This window comes from Dermacentor andersoni, chromosome 6 (assembly GCF_023375885.2).
Source record: "Dermacentor andersoni chromosome 6, qqDerAnde1_hic_scaffold, whole genome shotgun sequence".
Lineage (NCBI taxonomy): Eukaryota > Metazoa > Arthropoda > Arachnida > Ixodida > Ixodidae > Dermacentor > Dermacentor andersoni.
In genome coordinates, this window is record NC_092819.1 from 47,962,501 (window position 1) to 47,987,606 (window position 25,106).

Consider the following 25,106-nt stretch of genomic DNA (forward strand, 5'->3'; position numbering starts at 1 on the left):
TTTTGAACTCGGGCGTGAATGAGTAAACGTATATAAACCCGGCCGCCCTTCGCAATGGAGTTAAGTCCCGATTCTCCGAAACGAATGCCTCTGTGAACGTGTCCCTGGTATCGGCGCTCCCATACAGATAATGGCGGTTTCTGAGGAATGAAATGTTTGAATTTTTCGTTGGTGGTGTACGGAAACTGTTCTTTCTTTTTTATGGTGGCTCTGCAGCTTACTGAATTGATTTTAAAGAAACGCTGTGCATTCGAAGCAGATGAGCACACTTCGCGTTCGTAACCGAAGCGCGTCTGATGATAATGTCTTTCTTTCTTGTTGACTTATTATAAAGATCATTCAATTAGGATAGTTATGATGAGACGATTTCTATCTCATACAGGAGCCTTGCTTAACAATGAGAGTTTGGTTCTTTTTGCGATATCATTTGGCTGTACATCGTAACACTCTCAGTCTTTAGGACGAAAGAAAACGGACGTATGCACATGATAAACGGACGACGGACGTCCAGCGATTTTAAAACGGCAGCAGTAAACTAATTAGTAAACGACTTCCGCTGGCGCGTATATAATGCCTGACTGATACACGGCCGATGGAAGAAAACGTCGTCAATTGTTATTAATGGCTGCCATATTAATTGTACTTTCTCAGATGCAAGAATAATAATAAATAAATAAACGCCGACAGGAAGCCCATTATAGGGTTCATTTCGAACCTTCTGTTCTGACTATGGAGTTGGCACCTCTTAGTTTCGCTTGCCGTCTTGAAAGGTGAATAAATTAAAAACGAAGGAAAGATAAAATGCGACGCTGTATACACATTCCTGAGCAGGTGTACGAGAACCTCATTTCCCCTCATTTCTCACTGAAGTAAAGCCCCTATAACGTTGATTTCATTAGCATATCGGCACGGCCTGAAGGCAAGAGGCGGCGGCGCCTGCAAATTTCTGATAACTCAAATGCACATGCGGCTTGAGGGGTTGTTTTGTACAGCGAGCGCATTGTGAACACTGTGGGAAGAAAACACGTTAATGCTTCGAGTATTCGACAAAACCAAACGCAATCAAAGACAACTAATTTTATGGTATATACGGCCTTGAATAATCTACGTCAAATATCTGCAACTTATTGACATTTGCTTGAAACACATATAGGAGATTAAAACTATCTCGAATATTGAAGAACGGCTGAAGCACGTCGTATACTAGGTGGGATCGACGCGCGTTTAGCTTCGTTCGCCCTCCCCGCTTGATGCGATAAAACTTCGATATCTCGTTGCCATAATCCTTTGATTGGCCCCCTGCGAGGAGACATAAAATTTGATCCCTTTCTCGTTCGCTCAGAGGCAGGTATACAGATATTGTGTACAGCGATAACAGCATATGTACATGATGAAAGGTTAGAGAAAGAAAGTAGTACAAAGGGACGCCCGCGGAAAACACACTCCGAACACGTAAACTCGAGACAACTCAGAGAGCGCCGGTCAATGCAATTGATCCCCAAGAACAATTACGACACCTTTGTTGTGCAAGGCCGCGGCCTGAAAATGTGCTGCGTGCACCTGAAGACGTGTGTCCGACATATGTTCAGCGTGTTACTGTGCACATTTTTTGTTAACGTTGCAGTGCTCGAGGACAATTGCAAAGCTTCTTACCCTAAACCTTCAAGGTTGTGCAGACAGTTACTTCCCTGCTTTAGAATTTGCTTGTAACTTGTTGAACTTGTGTCTTTCTGATGCTGAAGTGGTACTTTTCCTACAGTCATTGCAGGAAATATGTGCTCCGATCTAAAATTTTCTGTCATGTAACTCTTTTATTCACTTCAGCCGGGAGCCTGGTTTGTATAAGTGACTATACGAGAACGTTACAGTGTCACGTAATACAGGCACACGCCTCTTCGCCAGGCGTCAATTCAAGCCACTGTTCCAGTTCTGCTTACGTAATATGACAGACGTAATAAGTTCAGAAAATATATTTCAATATTTACGGAGATGGGCGTGCGGTGCCCGTATTTTTAAAAAGCACGGATTTTCTGGAAGAAGCTGTCGGTGAAGTCGTTCACTTACAACACGGACTTCCTTCCTTTCAAATTCGGAGACATATCGCTATTTCTCATCCTGACTGAGCAATAATTTCCAATTTAGCTTACTCGCGTGAGATTCACGGGTTGAAAAGCTTCGACGAAATCATATACGTTCGATATTTTGTCGTCGTCTTCCGAAATGAGGTCACTCAGAGATTTACAGTGAGTGAGTGAGTGAGTGAGTGAGTGAGTGAGTGAGTGAGTGAGTGAGTGAGTGAGTGAGTGAGTGAGTGAGTGAGTGAGTGAGTGAGTGAGTGAGTGAGTGAGTGAGTGAGTGAGTGAGTGAGTGAGTGAGTGAAAACTTTATTGAGCTCTAGTAATTGTGTTTTTCTGCGACTGGGGCGGATTCTTCAGGGGAGTGTTTTTCTTTGCGTCTTCCCTGGAAGTCTTCACCCGCTGCTTCGTCCGTCTTCTGTCGCAATGGTCGGCTGCCTTCAGCCCAGCGCTGCGCTGATCACTGCTGTCCGTCGTGCCCGCCGTAGTATACCTAGCTGGTCTTTGCACCGGTCGCTGGACAGCAGTTCCTCCCATTGCTCCGCACTTGCGCGTGGTACGATTGGGACTACGTCAGCTTGTTGACATGCCCACGTTATGTGGTATAATGTGGGTTTCTCATAGCACCATGGACATATTTAGAAAAGCACGCTGTAACACTCGGTGAGGTAACAAGCTGCCTATTGGCTACACAATCTTCAAAGCAATGGCAACATTATGTTTCTGCCAGAATGTTCTTTTTTTTTTAAAGTATGATAATATATGCGGACCGTCCTTAAGGGACACCCACTGCTTGTTGACTCTGGGATACAAAGAACCATTAGGAAGCGGCAGCCAAATTGAGTAAAGAAATGTTTTGTTCGGTCACACTTCTGGGAGGGTGTTGGAAATCGTGCTCGCGTGGTGCATCGAAGTATACGAAGATATGATTGGCTCGCGACCAGCGGACTATCGACGTTGGGCTTGGAGAGTTGCATTAGCCATGTTTGGATGGTTTAGCACTCTGCACCGATAAACCCCGCATGCCACTGCATCTAAATAAAAAAAGCTGTGTTTTCCCACTGAGGGTGTGGTCGCTTAAAGCGCCACTTTTTTTTTTTTTCTCCCTTAGCTAAGTCGACATCGGGCACGCCTCGCACAGCACGCGTAGTTGACGTTATGGTTGCGCGGAAAGGTTTCCTTTAATCGTACGTACATCTTATCGCTGCACCATCTGAGATGGCAGCCAATCTTTACTACGTGGCAGTGACTATTAGAATCACCGAGAAGAAAGAAACTCGAACACGCGCCATATCTCTGTGGTCGGGTTAGGTAGAACGTGTTATTAGACCAAGGTCTCGTGGCTGTCCCTTTGAGTTCGACCGATACGTCTTAACCACCTCCTTTATCCAGTCGGTGTCCTTCGTGAGACGCGAGTTGTGTGCATGCGATGCCCGGTGCTGTCTATATTCGGATACAGGACGGCAGAAGTGCTTGTGCATGCTGTGACAAAGCAAAAAAAAAAAAAAAAGAGTGCAGCCACAGAGAGAGATAGAGAGAGAGAGAGAGAGAGTTAGGAAGCTAAATGAAAGACGGGGATGTTAAATAGGAATGAGCCCGCGGTTGACTACCCTGCACTTACGGAAGCACAGTGGAGCAGAAAAGATTAGGAGAAAGAAGGAAACACGGGAATTGATGTGCACATTCACCAGCTTAATGACGAGGGGGGGGGGGGGGGGCAGCAAAAGGACGGGGGGTGGGGCAGCAAAAGAAACAGAGAGACCTGGATGATAGTTTCAGAAAGAAAGGTTGCTCTCTCCTACCTCTTTCCTGAAAGCCAGGCCGCTTAATTCCAGCACTTTCTCATGTCTGTTCGCATTTGCCTAGTCTATACTTTATCGCTGATTCATGAAGTGGCTTTCGTGCCTCTACACTCAATGCACCTCTTTATTACAGCTGACATTTTTAAACCCTTTGAAATAAAGAGAAAGAAAACGGCCAACCGGACGCACTGGGCGGGCCAAAGCTCACTGAACGCGCGCACAGAAAATTACCACTTTGGGATTCATGGTCGGCTGAAGATGCGGGCGCGAACGTCGAAAAAGGAGCTTTTGGACGAATGCGTACTGCGAAAAAACTCGAACGGCGCGTTCGATTGCAAACCAACCAACCAACCAAAAAAAAAAAGAAAAAAAAAGAACCGGAGGCAGGGGGCAAGAATAGACGAGAGGAAACAGAAGAAACGCCCCCCTTGCTCGCCGGACCTTGGTCGCGCTTCGACGCTGCGCGCCGGAAATCGGATCCCGGCCGCCTCGTTCTGAACGGAAGTCGGTAATTTCGAGTAGCCATAGAGGACAACACAGGGGGCGGAGGGTTGCACGTCGGTACGGGTCGCAGCCGTGCAAGCTGGCGCATGCGCCCCTGGCTGACACCTTGGCCCGCAAGTGGCACGCGTCGACACTTTGGTGAACAAGGCGTGTGACAGGGTGACCAGATACATTCGGTCCCCCACTTTAACAGTCATACCATTTCACAAATCAAAGTGAGCGATGAGTCTTCGAAAACAGTCCCGAAAGACTCGCCATTCCGGCCCTGCGAAAGCGGATGTCCAGGGAAACTGTTGCAAAACCACTACACCTGCTGATGGGTGCATGAACTGCTCTATTACTTTGTAGTAATGATAGTTTTGTGGTCGCTGCGGTTCCTCGGGAACCCTGACTCTGCGTGGCCTTCCCATAACAGTGCTGCAACGGGATTGTCTACGGGAGCGGCAATGGGGGCGCTTCTGCGGCCAACGTTGGAATTATGGGAAGTAGATGGATTCGCCTGAACTTTGTCCTTCTGGTTTCAAACGTCTTCGTGACTTGATAAAGTAGTCATTTTCAATAATGTACTGTGTAATAAATAAACAAACGTCATTAAAGTTGTTCGACGGCAAGATTCGAGTATACAGGACGTCTGGTACAGAAGCCTGATTTTGAAACCATCGCGCCACGGACGCATGCATCGAGAAGCGGCATAGAACTTCCTTTTGCATTTCTTGCGGGCTATAGTCACAATTTATGAGGTTCGGATGTGTGTTTTGTGCTTGTTATTTATTTAATAGAAACGAATGCTGCTCTGTATGTTGCATGCATGATTCCAAAGAATATATGCGCCTTTCGCTTCACTTTGCTCAGAGCTTGAAGCCTGACTCACCTCCGCCGCAGGTCGGCCCGGTATAAACTCATCTTAAGCGTCCGAATTTTTTTGCCCACGGATGCGGCCTCGAAAAAACTTGGGAGGACGCTTAAAGCTTCGCCTTTAAGAGTGGAACGCGATGGCATCCAAAGATTCCTGAATGCTCCTCACGCTTCCCGGCAACTGCTGCTTACGTAACCGTAATGCTTACTGGGAAACGCTGCGGCGAACGCTATGCACGAAGGCGAGCTTTCCGGCAGAAACCAAGCCTCCTTGCGTGGGCCGATGATCCTGTTATGTGTTCCGCATTTTTAATATTTCAGTCTGAGAATATTTAACATAAAACATAACAGGCATGCGCTGTTCGTGTTTTGCTTCATAACATTTGTTTGTGGGCCTTTGTTCAAATTACCCGCCGTGGTTGCTCAGTGGTTATGGTGTTGGGCTACTGAGCACGAGGTCGCGGGATCGAATCCCGGCCGCATTTCGATGGGGGCGTGTACTTAGATTTAGGTTCCCGTTAAAGAACACCAGGTGGTCGAAATTTCCGCAGTCCTCCACTACGGCGTACCTCATAATTAGAAAGTGGTTTTGGCACGTTAAACCCAATAATTTTTTTTCAATTCAAATTCTGAGGAATACCTCTGTAAAGAGTGTAAGACAAAGTATGAGCAACTTTGGTGATAGAAGAACTTCGGTGCCGTATAGAGTATCTAGGGCAATTTTCGATCACGTGACGCCGGCTCGGTGCCGGATGCCGACAGCAGATATTATACGACACGAGGCCCTTAATGCTGTCGCGCTAAATATGCCCCACCAACGAGAAGCTAACAGCTTCGCTGTAAGAGCGCAGCATCTCGTCGAACCACCTGTTGCAACACCACCCGCACCACAACAACTCAAGACACTGATTCTTATATCGTTTACTTGTTTGTTTTCCCTCTGTGGATAGCCCATAACAGCTATATGGAATTGATCATTATTTGGATTGAATTAGAAGGCCTTTACACTGATTAGAAAACAACGTAAATTTTAGGGGGGGGGGGGAAGCCAAGGAATGAAAAATAGCAAAGTACAACAAAATTTCACAAGAAATTTGTCTTGAAAGAATTTCCTCAGATTTCTTCAACGGCTGAGCAAACATCCCTAGAGCTGTGACCAAGAGTCTGCCAGAGAGAGAATTTCGGGAATCGAAGAAATTCACGCCCAATTTTAGGCTCCGCTTTAGCGACCTGAGTGCAAAAGCTATATATGCGCATGCGCTCATCGAGTAACACGAGTGCAGTTCCACATTTTCGAGCTTCTTGGACATCTGGAACGCGAGAGAATTGAGCTCCGTGCTGGCGCTTTCCAGGTCAGGCCGTAACTTGAACTAATCCCGGCTCAAGGTGCCAGGAGTGCCACGAACACGTATACGGGGCTTGGGGGAAACCACTTTGAGCGAGCCTTCTTCCTACTTGCGAAGCTATGAACGTCGCTTACGAAAGATCAGCGATCACCGTCAGCCGGATTATAAACTCTTACCTCTCGGCTTCCGCTCCCGCATTTGCGCAATAACTCATGCAAATTATGCGGAATAATCTGTCCAGTTACCCGAAGACTCGGTTCTCACCTTTTCCTCTGGTCGCCTTGGCGAAAATTGGTCCTCTGGTCGCTTTGGCGAAAGCCAGCGTACCTCGCGAAGAGGTACGCTGGCTTCTAGAGAGTTCGAATTTTGAATGAGGAAACGAGGAAAATTGCCCAGACGCTTCTCTACTTCGTCTATGGCACCCAATAACATCGTTTTTGTTGTTTATGAACTGCGAGAAAATGGGAGGTTTGAGGGCGCAGGAATGGAGCAACAAGAAAAAGAAAAGAAGAAACGAAAAGCGGGAAAGAAAGACGCCGCCCGAGCTCCGTATGGTGTCTACTGAAGAGCCCGCCTTCCGAAATTCGTAGCTGCGAACTAAACATTAAGCTATAAGATAAAAACACAAAATGATATGAATAGAAACAACCAAACCTTTCACAGTTGTTTGGGGAGAAAGACTTCCTTTATACTAGTATATTACAGTAGGTTGCAAATATGTAAATATCATGCGTAATAGCGCCAGCGCATGACGTGTGACAAGCAAAAGTAACCGCAACTCATGCCGAAATGTATAGTTCACCGCAAATTGCATACGACGTCACTGACACAGAAAGTTGTCATCATGACAATAAAGTTAGAACAAAAAAAAAAGCCTCCCACCGAAGCGCACACGAAAAAGTCGTCACGACGTTATACAGCATGATAAAAATTACCTCACGCAAATTCTACTGCACTGTTCAGAATAAACAAAAAAATTATGGGGTTTTTGCGTGCCACAACCACATTCTGACAATGATCGAGGCACGACTTAGTGGGAGACTCCGGAAACTTGGACCACCTGGGGCTCTTTAACGTACATCTAAATCTAAGTACGCGGGTGTTTTCGCGTTTCGCCACCATCAAAATGCGGCCGCCGTCGCCGGGATTCGATCCCCCAACAGCAGCTCAGCAGCCCCACACCATAGCCACTGAGCAATCACGGCGGGTGTTCACAATAAACATGTTCAGCTTCAATTTTTGTACGCCTTGTAACGTACAGTGTGAGCCAAGGAATGCATTTTCACGTCACATCAATGTCATTCGAATATGCCGAACCAGGTCGTAACGATTAAAATGGGATACCAGTTATCACAAGTTGTATCGCAAATTCTGACGTGAAGGTAGTTTTGTGCAATGAAGTGCTGACATTCAAATCGTTATAACCTTTTTCATTTTGACACAACTTTATTGCAACGATGTGAAATTAACATACTTCTCGAACAGCTTCTGCGTACGCGCACTTGAAGTCTAGGGTCAGGAAGCCGCACATCTTTTTCTTTGCACTGGAAATATTCCGCATCAAAACAATAGAAACAGTGCGCACGTACAAATAACATTTGTAGACGTTTACAGCTGGACAACCTGGAAACAGCGTGTGGTCTTTCTAGTGCTCCGGCTGCGCGCATTCACTAAATCTATCTATCTATCTATCTATCTATCTATCTATCTATCTATCTATCTATCTATCTATCTATCTATCTATCTATCTATCTATCTATCTATCTATCTATCTATCTATCTATCTATCTATCTATCTATCTATCTATCTATCTATCTATCTATCTATATCTATATCTATCTATATCTATCTATCTATATCTATCTATATCTATCTATCTATATCTATCTATCTATATCTATCTATCTATATCTATCTATCTATCTATATCTATATCTATCTATATCTATCTATCTATCTCTATCTATCTATCTATATCTATCTATCTCTATCTATCTATCTATCTATCTATCTATCTATCTATCTATCTATCTATCTATCTATCTATCTATCTATCTATCTATCTATCTATCACCTACCCACCTACCTACCGCACGGAGGCTCGCGTAGCACACACAACTGCTTAATATACATAAACACAATTAAATACAATATACAATACAATAAATAAATACAATATAAATACAATTCGCCCATGTGGTAACTCTTTCAAGGATGGCTAGCGGCCGGCAACATGTTTCGCATAATACCGATTCTCACAGTAAGCGGAATGTGCGTAATTTTGGCATGGTTACCACACCCCCATTTTCCTTGTCCTTTCTGTGTCTTTTTCTCTCTCGCTCTCTCCGGATACCTGCTCCTGTTCGTTTTATTCAACTAGTGACGTTGTTTCCTATTTCATATCCTTATCCCTTTCCTACAGCGTGAAAAGGAAAAACCGTCATTATTGTAAACATCTTTCTCTAGCGCGGTAAAAGGGATAAAGAGAGAGAGAGAGAGAGAAGGATAAGAGTGGTATCATGTTACGGGAGAGACATGCAAGGCCCCTCAAGCTAGCGGAACGGAAACTCTGTACTACCACAAGCACGCGCGCTCACGAAAGTGAACGTGCAGCATGTTCGCACGGGTATCGCGTTTCTTCAATGCCAAGGAAACTCTGAAGCCTAGAACCGCACTCTGAAACCCACCTATATAAAAAAACAAAAGCTCATTACGGAGCTCGTTCGTTGCCTATGTAATTCGTACATATTTCTTTCTTGTCCCTCTCCCCCTCTTTGCGCTGTTCCCAATGAGGAACGGGACGCTTTAAGCTAACGACTTACAAATCGCTCGTCGGAAGTCCTTACTCATTCTCATACGTCTTGGCCCTGCGCGAATTATTTTTTGCCCGCTCCTTCTTTTTGGGGCAGACGCAGGGGATTGCTCAGCTATAGAAGACATAGGGGGGGGGGGGGGGACATGGGGGGGGGAGAAATGCTTCAATACTATTAAGCAAAAAAGAACATGAGAGAGAGAGAGAGAGAGAGAGAGGATAGAGGTAAAGGGCGCAAACGCGCAGCCCAGAAGCTGCGCAGTCAAGCAAGCAAGCCAAAGCAGTTGTGCCGTCTAAACAACTCAGCCCGTCACGTAATTAATCACAATTAGAGACATAATTATACGCGCCGGTATACACATAAGTACAAGCACGAAAAAAATGAACGATAAAAAGAAAAGGAAGGACTGCCTCGCCGCAACACCAGCTCCTACAGGGGAGGTCAGATGCGAGCGCTGTATGCTGCGAATGCGTGGTGGCTTCCCCGCAATGCAGCCCACCAGTCCCTGACAGGATCACTTAGCCGGTCCGCGGGGTTGATGGTAGCAGTGGTAGTGGTGGCCGAGGGGGAAGATGGGGGGAAAGGGAGAGAGAGGGGAGTCGAGATAACGGCAGCGAACGGGGAATGAAAAAAGATACCTTCCTGGCTCGGGGTTGGACTTCGCGAAACTGTCATGTGGCCACTTTCCCCTCTCATCTCGATGCAACTCGCTGGCTGCGCGCGTTGCTACGGCATATTTTCCTTTCGTGCGCGCGAAGCATTATGCGGAAACTCGAGGATTGCGCCCCCCCCCCCCCCCCCCCTCCCGTCTCTACCGCCTCAACACCCTTGCTATCTTCCATTCCTTGCATTCCCCGTCTCCACCGCGAACCTGTCTCGTCTAATTTTAAAAAAAAAAACACACCTACCTGTGGCTACGCTTACGACGTCCGCCTTTCTGTAATTGGTCCCAACGCGCCGAGCAATTTTGAACCGGCCCGGAGATGCGCAACGGTTGCGTGGCAGGTCTCGGAATGTGATAACGACACGATCCTGCGCGCGCGCGCAAGCTTTTGTTTCACCAGGCGCGGGTAACATATACGCTATGGGGTGCTCACCCATGTTATGATGTTTTGTGATGTTGATCTTTTTTTTTTCGCTGTTGGAGCGCCTTTATCAGTAGAAGACTGCGGTTGAGCGAGCTGTGCGTTCATGGATGTGACACTATCGCGCGCATGCGCGTCAAGCACGCGCGGTTAGCTGTAAGAGAGGCGCTCTAGCGAGTAGACCGGCCGGCACGCATCGCTCAAGGGATTAAAGGTGTGAAAAAGAGAGTACGCTCGTTTCCGCCTCGGTTCTCATTGCTGAGAACATCGTGCCCACTGACCGTGATGGGAATACCGCTTTTCTTTTCTTTGTGGTCCCTGCTTCGGTGAGCTTATCTGTCACGATAATGGCGGCAAATTGCGGCTCTTGATGGCGTAAATCGTTTGTGTGCTGCGTCGCGTGCATGCTCCCGCTGCTGTTTCTCGCTCGCCTCAACAATGCCGCGAAAAAGCTGTTTCCGAGGTGGCGATGACAACGTAATTTAGGACCGAGCGCGCTGGCGAGGCCTCGCTTACGCTCGTTGCTTGTCTTAATTGGTTTCGCCTTATCGAGGATAGAGAGTTTGCCAAGATCCGGCAATTTGTCGTGAACGTGTCTCGGGTGACCCTGAAGAGCGCACAGGTCGGCAAACCCACTCACGAGTCGACTAGCTCAGACCAACCTGTGTAGTCTGAGTCAGCCAGGCTTAGTAGAACTTTGTCGAGTCTGAGTCTGAGCCCGGCTGCGGATAATTTTATATCGAGCCCGAGTCCGTGTGAACCCCAAGCAAAAAAAAAAATAATATTGTGAGCGAGTCTGAGTGAGTGGCGCTTATTTGGCCAGTCTATGCTGAAAAGCATGACGGCAGGTGCAGAGGGCTCACGTTACTTCAACTAGTTGCCTTAAAGGACAGTCGCAGTGGCAAGGACCCATGTTGCGGAATGCATTTAACCCGCGATGCATTTACACCGGCGTCAATTCCAGGGGAAACAAAAAGGAATTTTATCTCCAGGCGCTCGATCGCAATGCCGTCCACGTCAGGAACATGGCGAATTGGGTAAGTTAGTCTGGATTCACTTTTAGAAAGGCGTGAAGGAACAACCACGAGAGAAGAACACAGAATACCGGCGCTCCCACGTCGCTATAGCCATGTACGCAACGCTATTCTATTCAACCGTGCAAGCTTTCTTAATTAGCACAGATAAGACACTCACCGGTGGCTGAAACGGGATCAACTGTGTTGGGAGGGGGCGATTCCGACACAGCACACAATCCTCGATCCAATCGAAGCCAGCACGCCAGATTGGTCATGCACGGAAGGCGCCGTGAAGAAAATGTTTCCGGCACCGAAGAACTGCCGGGCAGAGCACAATCGGTGAACCGTCGACGCGGCCATGTTGAAACGCATATAGGCTGCTCCAGATCGCTCCGCTGCTCGTCAGCAATAAAGGCGACATGCCGTCGATGCGGCTGTCGTCCGTACTGGATGCGCAGGTGCTTGTCATCCAAGCTCTTGTGAGCGTCTTTGTGCGACAGCAGAGGAAACGCTCGCACCGCCAGCGATGTTTCTGCTTACAGCAGCGATGTACTAACTGCGTCATCCACGCGTTTTGTACAGCGCGGTATAGTACTAGACATCCTGCCCGCTTGGCCAGCAGTCTCGTTGCAAGCAAGGCTGTTCGGGGTTTACCGCGCACCGATTGAATTAAGCCCTAAAAGCCCAAATACTATTCCACTTTAAGGAAAATCGGAAAGCTTGCTCATATTCATTTCTGCCAATGGCGATTACATATTTATTTATTTATTTATTTATTTACATTACCCCTAAGGGCCCTCATGCGAGGGTATTACATGGGGCGGGGGGGACGAAAAAAAGAAGAAACAATGGATTCTTAGCTGATTCAGAAGTGATGGTATAGTACTTTATTATTGGTATTTAATTTTATGAACTATGCGCAACTGAAAATTCACTCCAGCCTACTAAAAACGCTACCACGGGCTTTGCGTTAAGTTTCACTTAGCCAATCATCATTTTGAGGTATCAAACTCAGCCTCCCAAAAAATTATGCCCAGCGGATACCTTTGACGGCGCTTCATTTCCACTGTACACACGTGGAAGCTATCCCAGGGCAAATACATTTCGGTAAACCGGACTTGTGAACAGAAAGAAGTGGAAGTAGAAGTTGCAGCTATTGCCCCAGCCACTGCCACGCAACCTTGTGACAGCTTCAAAACTCCAAAGCACGTGGCTTCATGAATAAAGACGATTGGATACCGAAGATGGAATTTATATAGAGGGTGTCACTTTCGTGGAATTAAGAACCAAGAAGCAGAGCATTTCTCAATGTGTTCAAAGCGACTGGACCACAAACAGCAGCTGTCACTGGTTATCGCTGCGCGCTCAGTGACTGTTCCAGCCATGTTCACAACTTCGCAAATGGTATAGCGACTAAGAAACTTTCGAAAAAAAAAAAAAGCAACAACAACCGTACGCGCCTGATCACTGTTACGACATACGTATATATGCTTTCATAATTTAATGATGTATGACTACGGTAGCAAGTGCCCTGACACCACAGAAACGGCAGTCAATCCAGCTGCCTCACCGGCGAGAAGAAAATATACCATGTATCTAGTGTTGCTCATTCGCAGTGGGCGTCGCAAGAAGCAAGGGCAAACGTGTACCGTAAATATGGCCGCTACGCTACGAGCCAGTACACTGCCATGCAGTTGAGCTTACTCTTCTTTCTGAAGATGCATCTCTGCCTTTCTTAGCGAGTTGAGTTAGCTATTGCATAGGAAAGATATGTATGTGCTGTATATGGTACAAACCTTCCTACTTCGTCAGCGTCTCGGTCTGATTCCCATCAGTGCAAGTACTGAAGCCTATATAGTGTTACAATCAGTGTGTATACGTACCTGCGTTATACTGGGTGCGCACATATCGGTGAGAACGCAGCGCCGCCCTGGCGCCAGGGGCGCGTAGGCCGGCTGCTGTAATCGTCTTGACCCAGCAAGCAGATTACGTGCGTCGTATGAGCGCGAGCGACCCCAGTGCTCGCGTAGGTACGTATACGTTCGAAATACGCCAATCGGTTATACCACTGACGTCACAATGGCTTCAAATGAGGCCGCATAACCCGCGAGTATATGGCCTCAAATTCACCGAAAACGCTACGCGAAAAGCCAAAGCCACCGTGTTCTTCCTTTGTGCGACTCAAGAATGAACGCACGCGTATAGTTGCTTGATCTTGCGTACCGTGCGCACACAAATGCTGGTCGTTCCTCACCCCCTCCTCCACCAACACACATCCACACATACCTTTCCTCTTTTTTTTTTTTTCTTTCAACCTTTTCCTTCTTTTTTTTTTTTTTTGATATATGGTAAGAGAAGTTCCATTCAACGGCTACTCTTATGCTGCGAAAAATTCCAACACCTACGGTAAACACGTCCCTTTCTTTCTTTCTTTCTTTCTTTCTTTCTTTCTTTCTTTCTTTCTTTCTTTCTTTCTTTCTTTCTTTCTTTCTTTCTTTTATTTCTGACCGCAACGACTCTATACCACTCCGCTCCATTTCACAGCGGCAAATTCGGTTTCGCGGCATCGCCCGCAAATACAATCTACTGCGATCACGACTGCAAAGAAACCGCCGCTGCAGAGTTTGAAGCGAGCTTTTGAAAAGAGCGCCGTGGTAGTTTCACACGGGATTCAGCTCGCCTGCCTCGGACAAAACGTGTGCACCCTGTCGCGCCGCTCCTGAAAAAAATTTCGCGTTAGAAAGAAAGCAAGTAGAGAGAGAGAGAGAGATAAACAAACTCTTAAAACGCCTCGTTTCTTACACGCCGCCTTTGTACACACATAAACACGCCCCAACGCCTAACGCTCACCTCGTGTCTCCAATTTTTTATTATGTAAGGCGAGACCATGAAAAGAATGTGGGCCTCGGGGTCGTTCGCTTAACCGCAACAATAAAGTCGGAAACCGCAGTCGATGGAGGGTGACGAACAGGAAAGTTTTCATACAGAAGTGACCGTTTATTTTCTTCTCGTATATTCTGGAAATTGTGGTACTACGTGTACGCGCCGCATTTGTATTGACATACGCCAAGCACGCGGGGCGCGTAAATTGCACCTGTGGTCTAGTTCTTCAGCACGGCGCCGAGCATGGGATGAACTCCGCAGAGCAAAGAAGCGAATCATAACTTTTTATATATATATAGACCAATTTCAAAGAACATTACATAAGGAACGAGATACAGAGAAGGGGGGGGGGGATAAACTTCGTTTGTTTTGAAACTAAATTAAGTTATCGTGGGCTATAACGTCGCCAAACCGCATAGTATACGCTATGAGGGAAGTTGTAGTAAAGACTGCAGGTTGATTTTGATCATATCATTTTGCACATATTGTACCTCTCGGGCATTTTTGTTTTTTTATGCGGCCACTGTCCTTAACAATATCGTTTCCGGTTCCCTATCGATGGTGTACGTGCTCTTCGGATATGAATTAAATAAATAACGTTGATGTAGAAGGTAAATGACCCAAGGTGGTCAAACTTAACCCGGAATTCTCCACTGCGGTGATGATTCGGGATGGTGGTGGGGGTGAAAACTTTATTTTTCTCCGGCAAGTTAATAGGGTGGGGCTTCACCCTGCCTAGGCGTTTGCCACGAGCCCTTAATTGGGCTCTGGCATCGTCGGCCTGCTGGATTGCCCGCAGTTGACCTTCTGGGGCTGAGGGCCGCAGCACCGCACACCGACGCGCGTGGAGGCTTTCGGATGTCATAATCTTCAAGAATAAACGAATCAGTCAACCTACATACTATAAAAGAAAAAATAACGGGTCTTCTGTTTTACAAAGCTATAGTACGCGACCTTATCGTAGAACGCGGAAAACCAGCCTTCATTTTTGGAACATTTGAGCTCTACGTCTTTGAAAAAAAAAAAAAGATATTTTAATCAGCCTTGTTTACTATACCGAACGCGCTCTAAGGCGGACGTTCTCGCTCAAGGAACTGGGCCGCGCGGCAATTTAAACGGCGATGCGAACTTCTTATGTGTTCTGAAACATCGGGACATTAGCTTCAGGCTGTAAAATAAAAAAAAATTACCCAAAGTACAAGGAGATAACCACCTGCGGTTACCACCACGGGAACGGTGGTTGTAATCCCGCCAAATTACAACGGATACACTTACACAGGCCACCTTCCTCACGTGGTCTATGTATTCCTGCGGAGAGCCGAGGGAAAAACACCGAACGACGTGGTTACGTCCACGTATTCATCATCATCAGTCTAATTAGGTCGGCCGCGAGACAGCGGCCTCTCCCTGAGAGCTTCAATTACCCCTGTCCCACACGGCAGCCGCTCCCGCTTCACGTGATGCGCCCAGTTGACACAAATTTCCCCCTAACCTCATCTGTCCATGTAATTCTCCACCACCCCTCGACTGTAGCGTTTGCCCTCCTTTCGCAACCCATTCTGTTACTCTAGCTGACCACCGATTATAGCGCGTTGGACGCATTACGTGACACGCCCCACTGCGATCCTTTCTCTCGATCTCTCACGAGTAATATCGCGCACCCGCGTTTCCTGTGTAATCCATACAGCCGCCTTTCTGTCTCTCAGCGTTACGCTTGGCCCTTTCATTTTCGTAGCACGTTGTGCGGTCCTTAGCGCCCCCCCAAAGGAGAAGAAAAAAAAAAAGAGAGAAAGACAGCAAGAGTGTAAAACCAGCCGACTACCCTGTACTGGGTAAAGGGGCGTGGGGAATTAAAAATAATAGGAATAATTCAGAAATCAAACAAACTGAGAGAGAAAGTCGCAGTGCTGACAGTGACACAGTAGAACACGCTTGAATTCACGGACACTCGTCTCCATAGCTTCGATCCACACCTGCAGCTCGAATTACGTGTGGGATTCCACGAGCCGAAGCTTACCTCCGGCGGGGTAACTCGGCGACGTAATTACAAACGCCTAGTCATTCCGCGTTAGAATGGCCGATCTTGCACGCGGTAAACTGCGAGTGCGAGGAGACCCGGGCATTTCCTATGTGATTGCCCCACGGCCACAGTGTGCACAGAAAAGAACTCTCGACTGCGCTACATAGACTTGGACGATCGCCTCTTGTCAGAGAAGAGAAATCCTGCGACACTAGTCCAGGCCGTTTTCAGCTCGGAATGCCTTATACACGCTATTCTACGCTTCCTGCGGACCTCGTGACCGATTCAAGTTTCAGAAACTTGAGCAAATGCACTGTTCATTATGTAAGCTTCCGCGCCACAGGAAAAGACTGTGACACTTTGTGAATAGCCTTATGTTCGCATATGTGTTAGTTTATGCGCCTTCCCTGTGTTTTTCATCGTTGTATGTGTCACACTTCATCCAATACCTCGAGATTATGCCGATTGGTCGTCCCGGTAAACGTCTCCAGGATTTTCGTTAAAGCCAGCATCTGTCTATATAAAGGTTGGCAAGCTGCAGCTTGCCAACGACTTGAAACGCCAAAGACTTGAAAAATTATAGACCGATCAGCTTACTGTCCGTTGCCTACAAAGTATTTACTAAGGTAATTGCAAATAGAATCAGGAACACCTTAGACTTCCGTCAACCAAAGGACCAGGCAGGATTCCGTAAAGGCTACTCAACAATAGATCATATTCACACTATCAATCAGGTGATAGAGAAATGTGCGGAATATAACCAACCACTATATGTAGCTTTCATTGATTATGAAAAAGCGTTTGATTCAGTAGAAACCTCAGCAGTCATGGAGGCATTGCGAGAATCAGGGTGTAGACGAGCCGTACGTAAAAATACTGAAAGATATCTATAGCGGCTCCACAGCCACTGTAGTCCTCCATAAAGAAAGCAACAAAATCCCTATAAAGAAAGGCGTCAGGCAGGGAGATACGATCTCTCCAATGCTATTCACAGCATGTTTACAGGAGGTATTCAGAGACCTGGATTGGGAAGAATTGGGGATAAGAGTAAATGGAGAATACCTTAGTAACTTGCGCTTCGCTGATGATATTGCCTTGCTTAGTAACTCAGGGGACCAACTGCAATGCATGCTCACTGACCTGGAGAGGCAGAGCAGAAGGGTGGGACTAAAAATTAATCTGCAGAAAACTAAAGTAATGTTTAACAGTCTCGGAAGGGAACAGCAGTTTACGATAGGTAGCGAGGCACTGGAAGTGGTAAGGCAATACATCTACTTAGGACAGGTAGTGACTGCTGATCCGGATCATGAGAGTGAAATAATCAGAAGAATAAGCATGGGCTGGGGTGCGTTTGGCAGGCATTCTGAGATCATGAACAGCAGGTTGCCATTATCCCTCAAGAGAAAAGTTTATAACAGCTGTGTCTTACCAGTACTCACGTACGGGGCAGAAACCTGGAGGCTTACGAAAAGGGTTCTACTTAAATTGAGGACGACGCAACGGGCTATGGAAAGAAGAATGATAGGTGTAACATTAAGGGATAAGAAAAGAGCAGATTGGGTGAGGGAACAAACGCGCGTTAATGACATCTTAGTTGAAATCAAGAAAAAGAAATGGGCATGGGCAGGACATGTAATGAGGAGGGAAGATAACCGATGGTCATTAAGGGTTACGGACTGGATTCCGAGGGAAGGGAAGCGTAGCAGGGGGCGACAGAAAGTTAGGTGGGCAGATGAGATTAGGAAGTTTGGAGGGTCAACATGGCCACAATTAGCACATGACCGGGGCAATTGGAGAAGTATGGGAGAGGCCTTTGCCCTGCAGTGGGCGTAACCAGGCTGATGATGATGATGATGATGATGAAACTGCAGCTTGTGTGTGTCTCCCAACACACAGCATCCCAATTTTTATATTCGCGCACATTTCCTTCTCATAATCTGCAAGGTATACTGCTCTAGGCCTCGATCACCACTCATTAGGTCTTGTTTTCCTTGGCCAGAATATGCAGAATCATTTTGTGCATATTTAACTCCGAACCCACTGCTAGAGTTTCCATTCATCAAGTGCGTGTTTATTTGCAGCGACCTATCTGCAGAGTCGAATAGCACAATGTCCTTATCAGGCTGATACAGGTTGTGTAGATATTGCATCTTAACCCTTGCAGCTATTCTTCTTAATCCAGTAGTTCAGTCAATAAGCGGCAACAGAGCAAACTATAGCGCTATACTAACCATTTGCCTGGTTAAGACGGCAACTATCTGCAAAAGACGTTAAAAGGCACCATCGAGAATGCTCTCGAAGCTATGATGAATTAGGCGAAAGCGAAATGTGAACACTAGTTAGGTCTACTTAGTTCAGCTTTCTAGTCGGCCATTCCTGACATTGTTATCCTAATGCCTTAAACTACGATAGCGACGTTGTTTTCAGCAATTAGTCGCTCCTTAATTGCGTTCCCCAGCTGTCACTTGTCAGAACTTTGAAAACGCCATCCGTGATGATGACTCAAAAAAAGGTAACCTAAACTGTACAGGTACATAGTTTAGGTTGGCGTTACCCGCATCATGAGAAGGGGATGGTCACTACTCCAGTCCACTATCGGGACATAATATACAAAGCCAGCACTGCCGAAGGAACTCCGCGCAGAAGGAGGTAAAGTAAGCGATGCTTCGGCATCTGAGGTGCATATACGAGAGTACATGTTTAGACTGACAATGCTGCGTGCTACTCTTGAATTGTGCACGCGGTTTAAGTTATTCGGGCTAGGTTCTTTTCCTTTTCTACAAGTGTCAAGTTTTCCTAAGTCTTTCCGAGTGCTGAAACGCGGGAACATCCTTCACCTGAGACCAGCTAAACTCGTCTAGGCATCGCGCACTGTTCCAGTGCAAGAAACGGATTATGTATGTACCAGAAATGTCATCACTTGTCCAGGTGGCTAATCGAAAGGCTTCTTTTTCGTAGACGCTTCAGCGATAATGGAGCCGCGCGAATGCGCTAATTCCCTTAGTGGTGCTTCTTCACTCCAGTTTCGCAAATCTGACGACTCCAGCAAGCCCGAAACGCACGCGTTGGTAGTGACGAAATAGTGCGCTAGAACCTGTCGAGGTAGAAACTCTCGTGTTGCAGGATCGCCAGGAATCACCAGACCTCTCGCCTTTGTAATATAGTAAAGGCATCGCCAAGCCTTATTTCTTCGTCATGACGTCTTTAACATGACTAAACTTCCGTTCAAAGAAATGACAGCGAATGAAAACATGGACAGCGAAACAGGAACCCCGGGATTCTCAATACGGCCGACGGACGATGCGCAGAGAGAGCCACAAAAGCCGGCAGCAGCAGCAGCAGGAGCTCCTCGGCATCCCACCGTCTCCACCTCCTCCTCCCCCTGTTCCTTTCCCTCGCCCTTCGCCTATCAATAATAATAATCGCGGCCGAGAATGCTCCTGCAACCGGCGGCCAGCCGGCAATACGGGGGAGGCCACAACAGGTATACACAGGGGAATGGCGCGGCTGCCGCCGCCTTCGCCAACTGCTGCGGAAAAGGAGTCGAGGAGGATGGAAGTGGAGGGGGAGGGAGGGGGGAAGCACCGAGCGAGTCCCGCCGTCGCTGATGCTGCCCGGCCTGGAAATCAGGCAGCCAGAGGCAAAGCAAAGCATGCAGTCGAGAAACACGGCAGCAGCGGCGGCAAGCAGCAGCAGGCAGGCAGGCAGCCAGGTAGGCAGATAGGTAGGCTGACGTGGACCTCCTCTCTCACGTCACGTGACGTCACGTGGTGACGCTTCGCCCTCGCTTAACTCCGGTGAGAAGGGCGAGCCACCGCCACCACGGCAAGCAGGCAGGCAGGGTTGACTTGGGGGTACGGGTCGACGTGAAAGCTGCTTGCACTGCCGCCGTCGCTGCCGCTGGCTCTGCTCGCTCGCCTGCCTCCTCGTGCCTCTCGAGCTGCCGTTCCACTCCGGGGCCAGCAGGCGCCTCTCTGGCCCCCCCGCGCGACGGGAGTCAACAGCGGACTCCGGCTATCCCTCTGCGCGGAGTCAAGAAGACGAAAAGGCTGGGTGTCACGGGCGGAAAGAGAAGCGGAGTGGCGGAACGCCGCTTCCAACGTTGACCTGTCGCCGTCGTGTCAGCGGCGTGTCCGCCTGCGTCTCTTGAGTCTCCTCCAGTCTCAGAGCTCAGAAGGTTGGTTCCTCTTGGACGCTCGAAGAGTTTGCACCGCTCGTCTTTCGCAAGTGGAGAAGGAAAGGAGCCTGACGACACTTCGAAGACACCATTAAACAACTTTGGGTTCCGTGGCCTCATCATGGTCTTCGTCTCTGCAAGGTGCCTGTGATCAGTGGCACCGAGGTACCGAACGCTAGCGTGGAGGTAACCCGCATCAATTCACGTGTACCGAGAGAGACATCCGAGTCCAGCTGCAGGACCTGTCCGGTGCCGTGCGCAAACCAGGATTAAAGGAGGACTGCATCATTTATCCACTCGTCTGACAGCTGAACCACCAAGGCACCACAAGCCGAAGGAATTTGCTATTCCCGTTAAAGTGCCCGGTCTTGATCATGAAACAAAGTGTTTGCGTGCGTGTGCTCCATGCCGACTGCGTTTAAGGAGGAACCGGCTTCTTGATTGGATACGTGCTGTGATTCCGTTAGTTACTGCTCTGCACAACGTGTTGGTCTACTAGTTTTTTTTTTTTTTTTCTTTCTTGGGCGGATACGCAAGCACTCATCATTTGCTGACTTATTTGCTTCGTGCGATGGGCGTAGCACGTTGGAGTATTCAGCGGTCGCCGCGAAGCTCTCGACATGCCGGTGAGTCTGCCATTGATAGTTTGGTCTTTTCAAAGCTGCTTCGAAAGACGGTTATTCTTTCCGGGCAGATCAATAGGCGTTGAATTTGAGGAAAGTTTTTAAACATTGAAATGGGCACAGAACCAAGTTCTCAGCATGAACACTGATGCCAGCGCTTCGACAACAGGTGTCGTTTCCCACAAGACAATTGCGATAGCCGAAACGTTGGTAGAAGAACCATGGTCGCATCCACAAACTTTTTTTTTGTTTTTTTTTTTATTCCCAGCCTTCCGCTTATTTCTACCTCTCATTCACGTTGTTGAAGTGTCGCTGCACGTGGCTTGGCAAGGACGTTCGTGCGCGCATTCTTCCGAGTGAAGCAGAATTTCTTGGTGCAAGAAATAGCTTGATGTGGGCGCAAATTAAGGCGGCAGACCTCAGGAAATTTAGTTAAGATGAACGTGTTTCAGTACTAACATTAGCGCCCAACCATCAACCAATCCACAATACTCACGTTTTGAAGCGTAACAGCTAAGCTGTGTTGATGACTTCCCTAAGCTCGTCGCTGCTTTGACCAATACCTGATCTTAAAATTCTTATATTAGCGATGTTGTACGCGCCTTTAAGCATGTAGCATGTTTAAGCAGGTTGTTGGGCTTCAGTGAAACTTCGAGTTTAGCGCTTGGTAATGTACATTTGCCGAGCTCTTCAAGAAAGCTGCGCTGTGCTCTGACATAATATCCCATGCGATGTCTCATGGTTCTTTGTCAGCAAGAGGCTTTCGACCGGCAGCACATTGACACAGCTACACCGATATTGGCTTTTCGACCGCCAGATTTGCCGAGCATTTGGAGGCACAGGCACCTAGAGATAAGAAGAAACAAACGGAATGTGCATTTTGTTGTTCACGTTTGGCGCTACGCCATTTAGGAAAGCGGAAAGGAGAAATTACATATTGCCAGAGCGCAGGAGGAGGAAAGAAAGAGCGAAGGCAGGGATGGTAAACCGAAATGCGTCTGGTTAGCTACCCTATTTTGGGGACGGGAAAGAGGGAATAGAAAGCTGAGATAGAGAGAGTAGGTGCAGGGGTGGGGAGGGAGGAAAGACGCGGTGAGCTCGCGCACGTACGCGGAGGGTCTGAGCAACTCAAATGCGTTCACACAGGCCAGTCGCCCTCAAGAAAGACAAAACTGCCTTCACAGCATTGTGAGCCGACGAGCGATGGCGGACAGTCTTCAAGTAGCACTTGCACGGACAGCGGCCGATCGTCCAGTCGTCGCAATGCGATAGATAATATTTGGCTTTCCGACTGAAATCGATGACAGTGGCACAAAAAATGTTCGATGTTCTCTCCGCCGCCGCAGGCTTCGCACGCAGAACTGTCGGTCATTCCAATCTAAGTAAGTGTACGCCTTTGTGAGAGCTACTCCCAACCACAGCCCGCATAGAAGCGATGCCTCACGTCGGTGAAGCCCGGGTGGAAGTGGGAGTTGGAGCGAAGGGTTGCTAGCGCGCAGAAATCTAAAGAACGCATGGGGCTACTCTGGGCAGTTGCTGCCAACATAAATGTGAAACTTCGGTGTTGTGTCGTTTGCAAGCCTATGTGCCTGTGTTCGGCGTTCGAGCGGTGGTGTGACCAGTGTCACTTGATGGACAGGAAATGCATGGAGTTACTGTGATAGTGCGCGCAAACGCGCAAAGTTGACAAATAAAGAAAAGAACATGTTAATCCGAGATTCTGCACAATATATATTCCAACTTCATGATGTTGATGACGTGAAAGTAAAAAAAAAAAGTTGTCTTTTGCATGGATCTTGCGGATGTAAGTCTCCACAGCTGAATGATCGATGAATTAAACTCTTACTAAGTGCTGGTGGTAAATCAGGTTAAAGTTTTATTTGGCGCCCAGCGTTACCTCCCCTTGTTGGCTAGTAACCTAAAGCATATTCAGGAAGAATGAGCCTCATCTGTGCTATATAGGATTCAAAGACGCCACCTTAGTTAGTGCCCCCTGCCTCCAGACCCATCTCTCTCGATCTCTGCCGCAGAACATTACAACATGCTTTTTGCGCCATTAAAATACGACTGCTTTCTTGTGAGTGTTCGAGCCTGACCACACACCTAACGAAGCTAAACGGCATTCCCAACCTCGAAGACAGCAAACGACGCGAGCTTTGCTCCGCATTTTTAGATGCACTGCCGTTTATTTGACAGTTCCGTTTCCTGGCTAAATTAATGAAATAACGCAAATTGCAAGCAAGCTGTACGTTTATACTGACAGGATGCATCGCGTGTCCGTGGGCAATTTCTTCTACGACGAACTCATGTCTCTTTGCGCCGACTCACACAACTGCGGCTGTTCGACGGGAAATACACTTTTTTTTTCGCATCTTCTCGATGGGGTTATGTTATCTTCACTGCATGTGTAATTCGAGTAAGTCGGTCTGCTACGTAACACGTCTTGGTGGTACCCTTTCAAGCTCCCGTTCCATCGCATGCACGATAATCTGACCAATCGCGTATTCAGATTCATGCTTGATTCCGGCTCCCATACGCTCCTGACCATCGACCGTGTCTCCTTCCGGCTCCTTCAATGCAACGTTCGCGCGGACAGCACTTCGCGTATCCGCAACGACGAGAATCTCGCGAGAGACTCGAGGGTGTCTCGCGTGCAACGCGGCACGATTCGGAACGCTGCGTGCACACCTGCGGCAATTTCGTCCCACGTGCAAAAAAAAAAAAAAAAAAAAAAAACGACGCACGGGATTGTTGTACGGAGAGAGAGAGAAAGAGAGAGAGCAAGGGAAGAGCGCGGAGGACAGAACAGCGCGCGGCGCAGTAGTAGGAGAAAACATTTATTCACAAAAGAGGAAACAAATACGGAGAAAATGAATCTACAGTGAGTGGCAAAGCCGCGCAAGTGCAAGACTGCGATTATACTTAAGGTACTGCGAAGCGACGTGAAAACTTCAAGACGGGGGCGGGTCTGGCTTTACACGTCGCAGCCTTCGTCCCGCGCCACACTGAGCTATAGGTGGCACACACGTCGGCGCACAAACGGGACAAAAGCGCGTTTCTCTGGGGCCAACGAACACGTTAAACGCTTAACAACACAAAAGAGAAACAAGGCTTAGCAGGGAGCAAACGGTTGAGCGCTGGTTAAGAGGACGGGGTGAGGGGGGGGGGGGGGTTTGCAGTGGGGCGACGTGAGTAGTGCGTGCACGTGCTGTTGCGGCTCCTGGGCGCGTCTGCAGGAATACCAAATGAGGGTCCGGGAAAAATGACGGGGGGGGGGGGGGGGGGGGGGTCGTGCGCGCGCGCGTGTTTGTGTGCGCCGCGTGAAGACCGTTCTCTCTCGAAACGACGACGCGGCGAACGCTGCACGCCCGGCGACAGGAGACTTGCTGCTGCGTTTCCTGGCCACTTGTCCGCGGGTTGTTTTCTTCGCGCGCGGGTGTGAGTGCGCCGCCGCAGCCGCGCGTCTGTTTCTTTCTTTCTCTGTTTTTTATTTTCCGCAGCGCGCGGTATGGCCGCTTGTGAGAGCACGTGCAAATATATACGTCCTCTGCTCTTCGTGGCATGTTTGTACGTGCCCCGTTCTCCGTACACGCGACGTGACGAATGCGCGCCGAGTCAACGGGTCGGCGAGTCGGCAGGTTTCGGAGTTCTCTTGCGCACGGGTGAGCCCGCGTGTTTTATTTAACGCGCTGTTGCGTGGAGAACTGGGTATGCGATGAGCAGGCCCGAGGTTATGCACCGGCTGCCTGCTTGAAGTACCGGACATCTTTTGCCATGTGGCGGCGACTCGGGGAAAATCGTGTCTGGCTCTCTCTACTGATTGGCTGACTCGAGCCCTAGCCTTCGTTTTGCACTGTACTTAACTGGCGACACACTATGAACGTTGAAACAAAAGCAACGGGGTGC

The 25,106-nt window shown here is 48.1% G+C and overlaps 1 protein-coding gene across 2 annotated transcripts in view; it reads left to right on the forward strand.

Moving 5' to 3' along the window:
- The window catches only part of LOC126522043 (uncharacterized), a 197,534-nt gene that overhangs the window by 113,602 nt on the left and 58,826 nt on the right, over window positions 1–25,106 (forward strand). The window contains exon 1 of one of the 2 annotated variants that reach the window (XM_050170824.3): window positions 20,102–21,203. The exons of the other annotated variant lie outside the window; for it this stretch is intronic. Coding sequence (XP_050026781.1) covers window positions 21,198–21,203 — 6 coding nt within the window. The 5' untranslated portion in view covers window positions 20,102–21,197. Of the gene's footprint in view, window positions 1–20,101; window positions 21,204–25,106 lie in introns of those variants that run through there. 2 annotated transcript variants of the gene reach the window in all.